Genomic DNA, 11,722 nt, shown 5'->3' on the forward strand with positions numbered 1-11,722 from the left:
TACAGTACTGCAGCCTTCCAAGTGAGAAGAAGCTGTTGACCTGCAGTACTGCAACTGACCGTCTAGAGGCGCTTCCAATTGACCTTTACGGAACAAAAATGGCAGCGTGCATGTGTAGAAATGGTCTATCAAACTCAAAGGGTATTTTCGACAGGGGGAAACACTGTCTGGGATCGAAATTGTTACTAAGGTAAGTATAGAGTCCAGAGGTAAAATATACATGAAGCGAAAGTGTGTAAATTCGCGTGATTTTGACTGTAACGAAGTTGATGTGTGATGGGAGGATGTGTGATGGGAGGGGGGCATAATAGATTGAGTCTAACTTGGTCTAGGTTAATAAAGTTTCAGGTCTTAACGCCATAATACTAAAGGCCTTGGAGTTGAGACACAGCCACCATGCCATGTACTATGATCAGGCAGAAATACCAAGCACTGACAGGTCCCATAAGCGTGCAGTATCTTTCCTGAACTTTCCTGGCTTAGTTGTGTTTTTTGTAACGTTATGTCTTTTTTAATAGATCCTTGTTGATTCTTTGCAGATCATTAACAGTGACATCATCACCTCAAAAAGTATTTCACAGACTGACTTTTCAACAGCAACAGCCTGTAACATCAGCTGCAGTGTCCGGGTCAACATCTCTACAGGCCTTAACAAGAGTTCACACAAAAACTCTCCACACCAGTTCTACCTATCATGGAATAGAAGAGTTCTTTGACGATCCCAAAAATTGGGGCGAGAAAAATGTGAAACATGGTAGGCAAAAATGGCTTTATAAAATGTTTCTAACTGTGTGATTATAATGTGTTTTTAAAGCTCCAACTTCAATAGACCTTTATGGGTCCAATAAGCTTTCCAAGTTCCCTTATGCTTATCCTTTAAAAGGATTTTCATGTTCATTTTAGCTTGAGCTACATCGTATGACCGTTTTCTTTTCTGTACTGTAGGTGATGCCTGGACCCTGGATCAACTCCGACAGAAAAGTAACGTGGACCTGTGGAAGTTGTGGTGAGTATTATATATATATATATATATAGCACTGTTCCACTTCTTAAAATAGATGGCTAGTGAGAATGTAGGTACATGTACATTTTGAAAATGCCTGACCAGTTTTACCAACACAAATTTAGGACATTAAAGATTTGATTTTTCTAATATGATAAAACAGTTAACGTTGTATTGTACTTGGAGTTTTTTTCCTAGAGTGTGCTTTAGTATGGCTGCTTGTACATGTATCGGAACATAACTGATTCTCTGACAGCACTGCTTACTATTAACAAAACCATATTTCATGTTAAACTTGAAGATAGGAGTGACTGCCATGCATATGCCTGTGTTGCAGGTACGTGTTACTGAAGGAGAGGAACATGCTGCTGACTCTGGAGCAGGAGGCCATCAGACAGGTGGAGAGGATGCCCAGTGAAGAGCGACTAGAGAAGGTAAGACCAGGGCTGTCTCCAGTTCATCATTTGTTTCCATCCTACTCATTGATAGGAAGAGCATGTTGTTCATTTTCCTTGTCAAATATGTCATTTTAAGCTTATTTAAAGTACATTTTCAACAGTTTCATGACATTTTTGAGGCAAATGGGTTCAAATTTTCCGTCCCAACAAGCAAATTTCTGTCTCCGGACGGAAAGATGGGTCCTGGAGACAACCCTGGGTAAGACTGACCTAACAAAATTAAAGTGCAGTTACTACTGCTAATTAGATATAAATCATATACAATGTTTCATACCAAAAGAATGTACAATATTAACTATAATTGAAACCATCTTTTTCCTTTGTGGTTTAATACGGAGTGATGTTACGCATAGCATATTGAGTGCCCATTTCTTTGAAGATACAGTCATAGCAGTATATTGCAAACATGAATACGAAAGTTATTATGACAGATCTGTTTGCTCCATGATTCTGAAAAGTGAAAGATTTGGTTCTATCTCCTATTCAGGTGACAGAGTCCATGGACAACCTGATTGAAGTGTTGTTGGAGCGAGAAAAAGCCCTGCGCCTGCTGAAAACTGGGAGGGAGGAGGAGGTTCCTGGGAAATTCCTCTTCAACGTCTTTGGGCAGAAGTACTACCGGCGCTTCAAACCCTACCCCATGCCTGTGATGATGAACACATCCTTCAACAAGAAATACTGGACCTTCCCCACTTTTGTGGAGTATTACATCAGGTAGGATTTGGAGATCAACTTACTGCTTAGAAAATGTAGTTCAACAACACACTGTTGTATTGGTACTCCATCTCTACGTGTGTTGCTACATTTGTATGTGTCCACTGTTTTCTGATACATCTTTACCACTTTGCTCATGCTTATATGAGCTTGAAAGTCAAACAAAAACCTAATGAGTCTGTCATCTTGTGAAATTTGAGTTGTTCTTTGTAAAGATACTAAAAGTACCAGTAGTTTGTTCAACTGTTGCTTTTTTGCCATGATCACCGTTTGCTAAATCTTTAGCTTCTCCTCTTGACTATTTTTTCTCTCAGATTGCGAGAAGAGAAATATGAGAAGAGGAAGTTTGCCCAGGCCCACGTGGAGCGGCGCTGGTGGGCCAAGATGGTGGAGAAGTTCCCCAACCTGAAGGACCAGAAGACGCCTTGGGAGGAACGGGAGGAGAAAAAACAACGAGACAAGGAGCAGAGACTACGAGAGATCAAGGAGAGGGACTATTAGGCTGTACTTTTGTCCCACAAGTTCTTTAAGTGTTAACAACATAGAGAAGGTCTAGGCTAGATCGAGCTCCTTAGTTTGTACATGTACTGGTATGTTCTACCAGGTACCTTGGATTTGGCTGGATAAACATGGAGGGACGTGACCATGTCAGTCTCCATCTGTAGAATAACTACTCTCTGCAGAAATGTGACAAATACTGGTGTCTATCCTAAACATGTCTGTGTACAGTAAGTGTCTTACTCTTTCATTGGATGCGTGGGGTATGAATTGGAAGAGTCAGATCTCAAAAGTAAGCATACTTTATTGCATACAGTATTTGCATGAGAAATTTGTAGATCTTTGAGATTTTCAGAGTTGATAGAAACCGATCTTAGTACACCTTCTAAAATTAGAACAGTTTTGTCAATAGCTAGAAGCAAATCGGGGTAACCTTACTTTGCTGCCCACTATTTCCTCTCATGTCAAGCACCAGTATCAAAGATATGACAAGTGTAGGTAACAAAGGCTTTATCCAGAGTCATAATTTCTTGCGGAATAAAAGAAACCCTCGTACATCTATTGCATATGTCTACACATTCTTGTATTTGTCATTCTGTGGTGAGATATATGTTGTTACAGTACCTACTTTCTCTTGACTCCATTTTCCATGTAGCATTCCATAAACACATTTCAACTGACAATTTACAAATGATGAAGTACTCTTGCTTGTATCACTCTAAATTTCAACTATCTGAAGTTAAGGTATCCAAAATAATCACAGCAATATTGTGTAATATTTACGTTTACATTATACGTATGTACATATCACAGGCCATAAGATGGGTGTCCAATCTAAACCATTTAATATTCAAGATTTTACTCCAATATCTTTGAGAAAGATTCTAACATTTTCTTCAATTCTTGCACCATGAAACCCTACACCACACTCATTCTATAGTTAGCCTATAACATGAGTTAGGAATCCACACTGTAAATCTAAGCATGACACCTAGCTGAACACAGTAGTACTGCAATTTACATTTGACCACATTAGGCTCACAAACTGGTAAGAAGCATGAAAAAATCACATCACAAGCTTAAGTTTTAAGCATTCCTGCATAATAAGTTAAATAGCAAATTATCTTCTTCATATCTCTCATCTGTCATGATCGAAATGCTTTCATAGAGCAAAAATTAATTGATGCAAAATCAACAAATCTTAAGACATACACAGTGTATATTGCTAGCTTTCTAAATGACCAGAAAACCCATCAACAGAAAGCCTACAACATGGGTAAACAGGTTAGACTGCTGAACACAAGGTACATTGTAACATAATTACGACTTTAACATACGGTATACACCTAACATTTGCCCCTTTTCATGTTTGCCCAGATGTTTACCACTTCCACAGCCCTTTCTCATAAACACAGATCACACTTGAGACAGTATCTGCTGGACCCCAAATACTATATGATTCTTTCAACCTCAGACTGGGAGGTGTCCTCTTATATGACACTGTTGGCTCTTCCTCCAATATTGTAGAAATATCCTTCTCAGACATCCACCTCGTTGAGACGAAACTCGCTATTCAAGGCGTCTAGATCCTTGCGGTCGCAGTGTGCGTACAGTTCCGGCCGCCCCATGAGCGAGATGGCCATGCGTAACGTGCTCCAGATGTTCTCCGACATGAGCGCCGCCTCTCCCTTGGGACCCTTGCCTGCTCTCTGCATGTTCAGGGCCGTCAGAAAGTGTTCTACTGCTTCCCTATCAAACACAGAAACAACAGCTCATTCAATTTCTAGCTATAGGGCATGTGTGGATGTACGCCATTAAGTGCAACACGCCTTTCAATGATATGTAATTGGATTTTGTGCAATTCTTTATACTTGTGACCGATTTATGAAGTTTGAGCACACAAAAATTGAACAAGCACATTTGGCTAAGGGTTCACAGAAAGCTCTTATATGTGACAATTTGATATGGGATGTATTTCTGCACGGTCAATGATCACTTAACTTCAAAGTAGCTAGATATTTCCAAAATCAATGCATCTACTGTAATTCCTGATTTTTTCAATGTACTGTTATGTTCACGGTTTTCACGGTGACCCCTGTAACATGAAGTTATCATTACCGGTAACAAATAAATCGCTGACATTTTTCACATGCACCTGCTACCACTGTGAACATTTAGGTCCAAGAACAAGTTACAGTAGATTTTCTCAGACCGTGAAAGTTTGTTACCGAGAAGACAAAGACAAAACTTCAGAAGAAGTGAGACGTACTTGTACACCCCCAGGTTGACACAGCTGATGCCCAGGTTGTACCGACTGCGTACAAACCCGGGCCGCAGCTGCAGGGCGTGCCTGTACGCCTGGATCGCCTCCTCACTCCTGTTCCCATTGGCTAGGGTGGCGCCAAGTCTGTTCCACAGGAGCGAATCCTGTGCAAGGACACAAAGCTAGCTGCTCAGATTTGCTACAGCATGTGGTTATGATACATTGTTCTGGCAAACCTAATCGATTAAGTCGTTCCAAATCTATACTAAATCCTTATCTTATGTCCAGGCCTTAGTCATACTATTAATAGTATTATAAGAGAACTAAGAGTTACTAGAAGATGCACAATGCAAGAAAAACACAAATTTTGTACTATCCACTGATAGATACAAGTAAGGAAAAGACTGTATTTTTCAAATATTCATGATTATGTAGTCTTAATTTCTGATGAGAATATATTGCAGGGTTTCAGAAGGAAGCTTACAGTACTTGCCTTACACCCTCTGAACAATATCTCCTAACAAACTGTCTCCGAACATTACATGTCTCCTCCCATCCCTACCTCAGGTCTGACAGCCAGTGCAGCATTGAAACAGTCCACAGCCTTGTCGTACTCCCCGGACAGGTTAAACAGCACCCCCAGACCACACTGCACATCTGGGTCAATGTTGTCCTTCGGTGCTCTCCTGGCTGCTTGGATGAACAGGTCCCGAACCTCATCATGTAGCTCACTGCAAACAACAACAGATATTACGATTATTAAGGTTAAGCATCCAGGTAAACGATATTCAACAATATATTGGATGTCACTCGAAATGTCCGGAAGTAAATCTCTGTTTTTATCCAGTCAAAAGTTATATCCCAACAAACTAAAGCACACAATTTTCAACCAGCACTTCAGCCTTCTTCAGCAAAACTAACCCACTCACTTCTGACATGTGACACATCAGTAGTGGAGCACCTAGTCGGGGAAAAAGGGGGTGAGACTGCTTAACAGATATTATGTGTTTTTATCATATCACAGTGTCACTGATGAAAGACAACGGAAGGCTATCTGAAATGTCTGACCATTTCCAAAATCATATCCAGTTGCTTGTCAATGAGTAACTTCTTTTTGGCATGTTTTTATCAGAAACCTAGTTTGGAAACAAATCCACACCTTGACATGACGGAGCTGACTTTGGCTGTTGCCCCTGCTGCCTCTGCCCCCTGTGGAACCAGGTTGCTGTACTTGACAGAGTTGGCCAGCCAGGACTTGAGTGTCTGACAGGCCTGCTGCTGCATGGACTCGTTGGTGTAGCTGACGGCCAGCGCCATCAGAGCTGTCAGGTTCTGCGGCTGCAGCTCCAGACACCTGCAGGACATGGTGGATGAAAAAAGTATGTGTGCATGTGTTAGAGTAGTACAGATCTGCCAATGTTTAGTATGCATGCGTGCAGGAGAACAGAGTCTGGACATAGGGGCTCCACCTGAATACATGTTGTTTTGTTTACGCATGTCTGTGTGTGAATCTTTCCTTAAGGTAAAGAGGGGCGAAAGGCAAATTTACAGTATGTAAATGATGTCAAGATCTGTAACTAAGTGTTTTGGAGAGAGTTTTAAGCACTCATGATCACTCATTTCTTTCAGCTACAGGCTTGAAAAATAACATACAACATTCAGTACAGATTCTCCACCCCTTGTACGTACCTTTTTGGCATTAAGCATTGAAATATGAAATATTTTGCGTACATTTACTGAGAGCATGTTAAATAATACATATTAAGGCACAAACAAATATTTCCAAAAACAGAAAAGAATCAGACAAACCTTTTCAGTGCACTGATGGCATGTTGTTCTTGCTCATTCTCTGCTTGGCTGGTACCTAGGTACTGCCATGCCTGCATAAAGCACAGAGACACACAACATTATATTGTCAAACTTTGGTGGGATTTTCCTCTTACTGGAATCTGTCATATCCAAATCTGCCCAGTCTAAGCTGTGTTGTTGGTAGGCCTGTTCTTAAACTCATCTGTTTGACTGCTCCACTATTCAAACGACAGTTATGCTTTGTTTCAACTTGTTCAGTGCATGACTACCCTCAACCAAAGAATCAATGATTTAAAACAGTCAAGCCATTATTCCTAGCCCCCACTGTGTTCCACAAACACAATGTCCATGTACTTAACAGCAGACACCATAGACCACCTGCTATGGAGATGAAACATAATAGTTTGAATGTGTTGTTGGACCGCACCATTTGGAGAAAGATTGCCCACCGAGTCAACCAATACAACAGTGTTGCGAGAGGGGGTAAGGTAAGGTTGTTTGAAAAGCACACATACTTCCATGTGTTCAGGGTCCTTCTGTACAGCTGCCTCAAACAACAGCACAGCATTGGCCAGGTCACCCTGCTTCAGCCTCTCCATGCCCTCCTTAAAGGCATCGGGATGGTCCTTCAGGGGGTTGTCCTCCTCAAATGTGTACTCCTGAAAAACAGTACTTATTCGTTAAAAGGGTTGTGCACCATGCTTATCTAAACTGCTCTTGAGCTCTTATTGAAGGTAGGTAGGTAAAGGAAAAGGTAGTCCCATAGCCTTTGAGGCTGTAGGGGCAGTTGGTTGTTATACGCTGTGTCTAGGGCATGGTATCGGGAGGCAGAGCACTCCCCTACCCTCCCACTGCCTTTTACGTCCCCAACCAAAGTCAGGTAACCATTTTTACACCTGGTTAGCGTGAGGAAAATCTTGCAAAGTGCCTTTTCCAAAGGATAGCATGACAGGAAGGGACCCTGCAGTTACGTCACACAGCCCCACTGTTACTACTCATACTGTCACCTTTGTACTAAAAAAAGTAACTGCTTCACACCACTCACCTTGTTAGTGTCTACAACATTGTCAAAGTCTGACAGCCAGGGATGGGCGGAGTCCTGCTGTGCTAACTGGTCCCACTCCTCTTGTAACTTGTCCCAGAAGTCACTACCAGCCTGGTGGGAAAACACAGAGAAAACATGTAAGAATGAATCATCATCAATTATAAGGATTGAATTGACTTTTGAAAAGATTTTCTTTGAAAAGGTTGAATACAGTACATGCACTTTCACCAAAAAACATCAATGTCACTGAAAGTACAAAAATACATGACTTTTCAGAAGCAAAATACAATGTACAATGTCATTTTTTTTTTACATGTAGCTGCCCTTTAGACATTAGGAACTACTGTAACACACATACTTCAAATCACTCTACTGTATAGCTGTACAATATTGCTGTTTTAACATTCCTATGAACTCATCAACTCATCATCTTTTACTTCAAAATGCCCTGAACATGGAGAGCCGGCAGACTCAAGTCCATCAATAATGGACAAACAGAGAACTCTGGTCACCTCTAACTGTTGTCTGGCTTCATCAGTGTCAAAGTTCAACACATCTGGTTCCTGTTGGAACTGTCTAACCCACTCCTCCTCTTCTGCTTCTGCTCCTCGCTGCCAACCCTGGGGAGGGGGGCAAAATTGATCAATGAAGAAGTTTGCGAGAGAAAGGAGATGATGACATAAACTTTGGGGAGGGGGCAAAGAACTGTCACTGGGGAAAACTTGTGGGGAGGGGAGGGGAGATATTGTCATATCTTGCTTTGTGGACAACCTCACTCAAAAGTAACATTACATGTATTACAGGAGCAAGAGGTGGCACTGCAAGTTTGAGAATAACCGCAGACAAACTAAAACTTACGTCACTGCATTAAATAGTGGTAGCACAGAACATTGATCATGCACATATATACCTGTTCTCTAGCAAACTGTTCTGTCCACTTTTCAGCTTCCCTGTCTGCTGTCTGGTCTATAACCTGGTTCCCCTCTATTGTCACATCCCCCTCGCCTATCTTCTTCACAAACTTCATGAACTAAACACAGACAGAATAGAACAGATCCCGTCAGCAAATGCCAAAGACACATTTAGTAAAATTAGCACCATATTTTCTCACTTGAAAGAGACAATTGGCAAGCAATTTTCCTTTCAAATACACTTTGAATCATGATTTTTCTCTGAAGGTAATTTTCCTTTTTCTTTCAATAATGTAGGGTGGTGTAAAATCAACTTTCTCTTTACAATTTGGGTATCTATATGTTCAGGAATTTCCCAGTTTTGGCTTATTACAACGGTTTAACAAAGCAAAAGTGTCAACTTTCAAAATCAATTGTATTATAAAAGACAGTGATTGCTGATACTGTTCGATATCTATGGAGTCAGTGTCACTATGAAGAGAAGAGAGCAGACCTTGTCTACAGACATTGGGAAGGCAAAATCCTCTGTCTGTAAGATAAACAACACGCTGTACTCACTTTCTTTCAATCTCATTCATTAACTTTGGTTTCTAGAATATTTTTAATTTCCTACAAGAAAGGTTTGCAAAAAAAAGCATACACAAAGCAGCCCAATCTGTATCAGCCTATTGTTTCCATTATGTGATGTACAATATTTGTATGATGTTTGCAGTAAGTTGAAGCATTGTTTTTGCTTTTGTCATAAAATTTTCTTGCAGGAAAGCAAAAAGACTGAATACACGAGTTAATCTTTAGATTAGTTGAGCTTACACCACAGTGCATTTTGAAAATTAAATGAAGAGAAGAAGGCTTACCTCAGAGTTTGTTAATTTCGGGTCATCTACCGACTGCAGGAGCTGATTGGCTGTTCTGGCAAGTTCGTTATCTTGGTCTGTAAACTCCTCAACCCTGCATGGCAGACGTGTACATTTGGAGAGTTAAGATCCGAATAAGCAAAAACAAAACTTGAAAAATTACCTGAAATGACCTCAAAACCAAATCTAACACTACTGTTTGTATGATGTTGTGGAATCAAATGCCCCACAATTGAGCTGTATAAGTATAAAAAGTTGTTTCAACTGTTTTTTTCCTCAATTTTGTCCACTTTTTACACAGTCCTAGATTGTAACAATCAATTACTAGTATATATATGTACCATTTTGTATCTGCTTCATCTTCTAATTTGACAAATTCTTCTGTCCTGCAAAACAAAACATAATGTAAATTGATTAAGGTCACAAATACAAATACAAAAAAATTCATCCAAAAGGAAACAGAGACTGAGAGGTTTTTCGATCAATATTTAGATGGAAAAAAAGAAACATATCACCAACCAGGTTTTATCTTCTGCTTGTTCTAGATACTCATGGGCCCACTTGGCATCAGCCTGTTCCAAGGGGAGGATATCTGGACCTAGCAATAAATCAGAAAAGTGGAGTTAAATTGTGTTGCAGTGTCCACAGCTATATCTTAAGGATCCAAAGACATTACGACAAGCTTCTGAGAGAAAACTACACTAGAGGGAATGGTGCAGTTCTTTCAAGATAAAACAATTGTCAAATAGCAAGAAGACTGACAGGTAACATTGTGCAACAGATAAAAAAGGTAATTTGTAAGTTGTAAGTTAAAAGGAATTTTTATACATTCTACAGTCTCACCTGCATATCTACTGAGAGGATCGTCTACAAACTCCTTGGACCAGTCCGAGTCATTCAAGTCTGTTCCTTCCTTAGCAAGGTACTCATCCGCCCAGTTTGCAGCAGTGGCAAGGTCAGCTACATTGGGTGCTAGAAACAAAAAGATATCATCTACATGTATGAACAGAATTTGTATCATTAAACAGAAATAAGGGATACTACCAATATACCAATCACATAAAAAGTGAACAATGCAAGAACTCATTTTCAGTCCCTAATGAAAGATAGTGTATACAGCTGCTTGATTCATTTTGTATTGATATAATACAATTGTACAATTCTACGAGCTATATCTGAAGACCGTGGATTGATGAATTCCACAGCTGTGATATTCATCACTTAGATGATGAATTCCACAGCTGTGGTATTCATCAGATGATGAATTCCACAGCTGTGGAATTCATTAATAGTGCTGTGAGATTCATCGATCTACTGATAAATCCAACGCCACTTCCGTCCCTAATACTGGCGATCGGCCGTGAGATTCATCGATCTACTGATGAACCCAACGCCACTTCCGTCCCTAATACCGGCGATCGGCCGTGAGATTCATCGATCTACTGATGAATCCAACACCACTTCCGTCCCTAATACTGGTGATCGGCCGTGAGATTCATCGATCTACTGATGAATCCAACGCCACTTCCGTCCCTAATACTGGCGATCGGCCGTGGGATTCATCGATCTACTGATGAATCCAACGCCACTTCCGTCCCTAATACTGGCGATCGGCTGTGGGATTCATCGATCTACTGATGAATCCAACGCCACTTCCGTCCCTAATACTGGCGATCGGCCGTGGGATTCATCGATCTACTGATGAATCCAACGCCACTTCCGTCCCTAATACTGGCGATCGGCCGTGGGATTCATCGATCTACTGATGAATCCAACGCCACTTCCGTCCCTAATACTGGCGATCGGCCGTGGGATTCATCGATCTACTGATGAATCCAATGCCACTTCCGTCCCTAATACCGGCGATCGGCCGTGGGATTCATCGATCTACAGATGAACCCAACGCCACTTCCGTCCCTTATACTGGCGATCGGCCGTGAGATTCATCGATCTACTGATGAATCCAACGCCACTTCCGTCCCTAATACTGGCGATCGGCCGTGGGATTCATCGATCTACTGATGAATCCAATGCCACTTCCGTCCCTAATACCGGCGATCGGCCGTGGGATTCATCGATCTACTGATGAATCCAACGCCACTTCCGTCCCTTATACTGGCGATCGGCCGTGGGATTCATCGATCTACAGATGAACCCAACGCCACTC

At 41.1% G+C, this 11,722-nt stretch overlaps 2 protein-coding genes across 4 annotated transcripts in view; one reads left to right on the forward strand and one right to left on the reverse strand.

The window, feature by feature from the left end:
* The first annotated feature begins 22 nt into the window (after positions 1-22).
* On the forward strand, positions 23-3,228 carry LOC118430355 (39S ribosomal protein L47, mitochondrial-like). Its single transcript, XM_035841196.1, has 6 exons — positions 23-190; positions 540-754; positions 946-1,006; positions 1,341-1,437; positions 1,949-2,175; positions 2,490-3,228. Exons 1-6 carry the CDS (start codon positions 99-101, stop codon positions 2,674-2,676), a joined length of 879 nt encoding a protein of 292 aa, XP_035697089.1. The 5' UTR covers positions 23-98; the 3' UTR covers positions 2,677-3,228.
* LOC118430327 (peroxisomal targeting signal 1 receptor-like) overlaps positions 2,960-11,722 on the reverse strand; it is a 13,936-nt gene continuing 5,173 nt past the window's right edge. The window contains exons 5-18 of one of the 3 annotated variants that reach the window (XM_035841099.1): positions 10,399-10,527; positions 10,075-10,153; positions 9,897-9,941; positions 9,556-9,649; positions 9,195-9,230; positions 8,701-8,820; positions 8,303-8,410; positions 7,791-7,901; positions 7,261-7,404; positions 6,746-6,816; positions 6,096-6,290; positions 5,499-5,667; positions 4,943-5,100; positions 2,960-4,422 (exon numbers count right to left, since the gene is read on the reverse strand). In XM_035841099.1, coding sequence (XP_035696992.1) covers positions 4,212-4,422; positions 4,943-5,100; positions 5,499-5,667; positions 6,096-6,290; positions 6,746-6,816; positions 7,261-7,404; positions 7,791-7,901; positions 8,303-8,410; positions 8,701-8,820; positions 9,195-9,230; positions 9,556-9,649; positions 9,897-9,941; positions 10,075-10,153; positions 10,399-10,527 — 1,670 coding nt within the window. In that variant the 3' untranslated portion in view covers positions 2,960-4,211. The remainder of the gene's footprint in view (positions 4,423-4,942; positions 5,101-5,498; positions 5,668-6,095; positions 6,291-6,745; positions 6,817-7,260; positions 7,405-7,790; positions 7,902-8,302; positions 8,411-8,700; positions 8,821-9,194; positions 9,231-9,555; positions 9,650-9,896; positions 9,942-10,074; positions 10,154-10,398; positions 10,528-11,722) is intronic. The other 2 variants (XM_035841100.1, XM_035841101.1) reach the window with 2 other exon arrangements.

This window comes from Branchiostoma floridae, chromosome 14, assembly GCF_000003815.2.
Source record: "Branchiostoma floridae strain S238N-H82 chromosome 14, Bfl_VNyyK, whole genome shotgun sequence".
NCBI classification, from domain to species: Eukaryota; Metazoa; Chordata; class Leptocardii; order Amphioxiformes; family Branchiostomatidae; genus Branchiostoma; species Branchiostoma floridae.

Bases quoted from the DNA above. Each gene is read 5' to 3' on its own strand.
- LOC118430355 (XM_035841196.1), top strand. From the start codon at position 99: ATGGCAGCGTGCATGTGTAGAAATGGTCTATCAAACTCAAAGGGTATT. The intron at 191-539 runs GTAAGTATAGAG...GATTCTTTGCAG, and splicing joins GGATCGAAATTGTTACTAAG to ATCATTAACAGTGACATCAT. The intron at 1,438-1,948 runs GTAAGACCAGGG...TCTCCTATTCAG, and splicing joins GTGAAGAGCGACTAGAGAAG to GTGACAGAGTCCATGGACAA.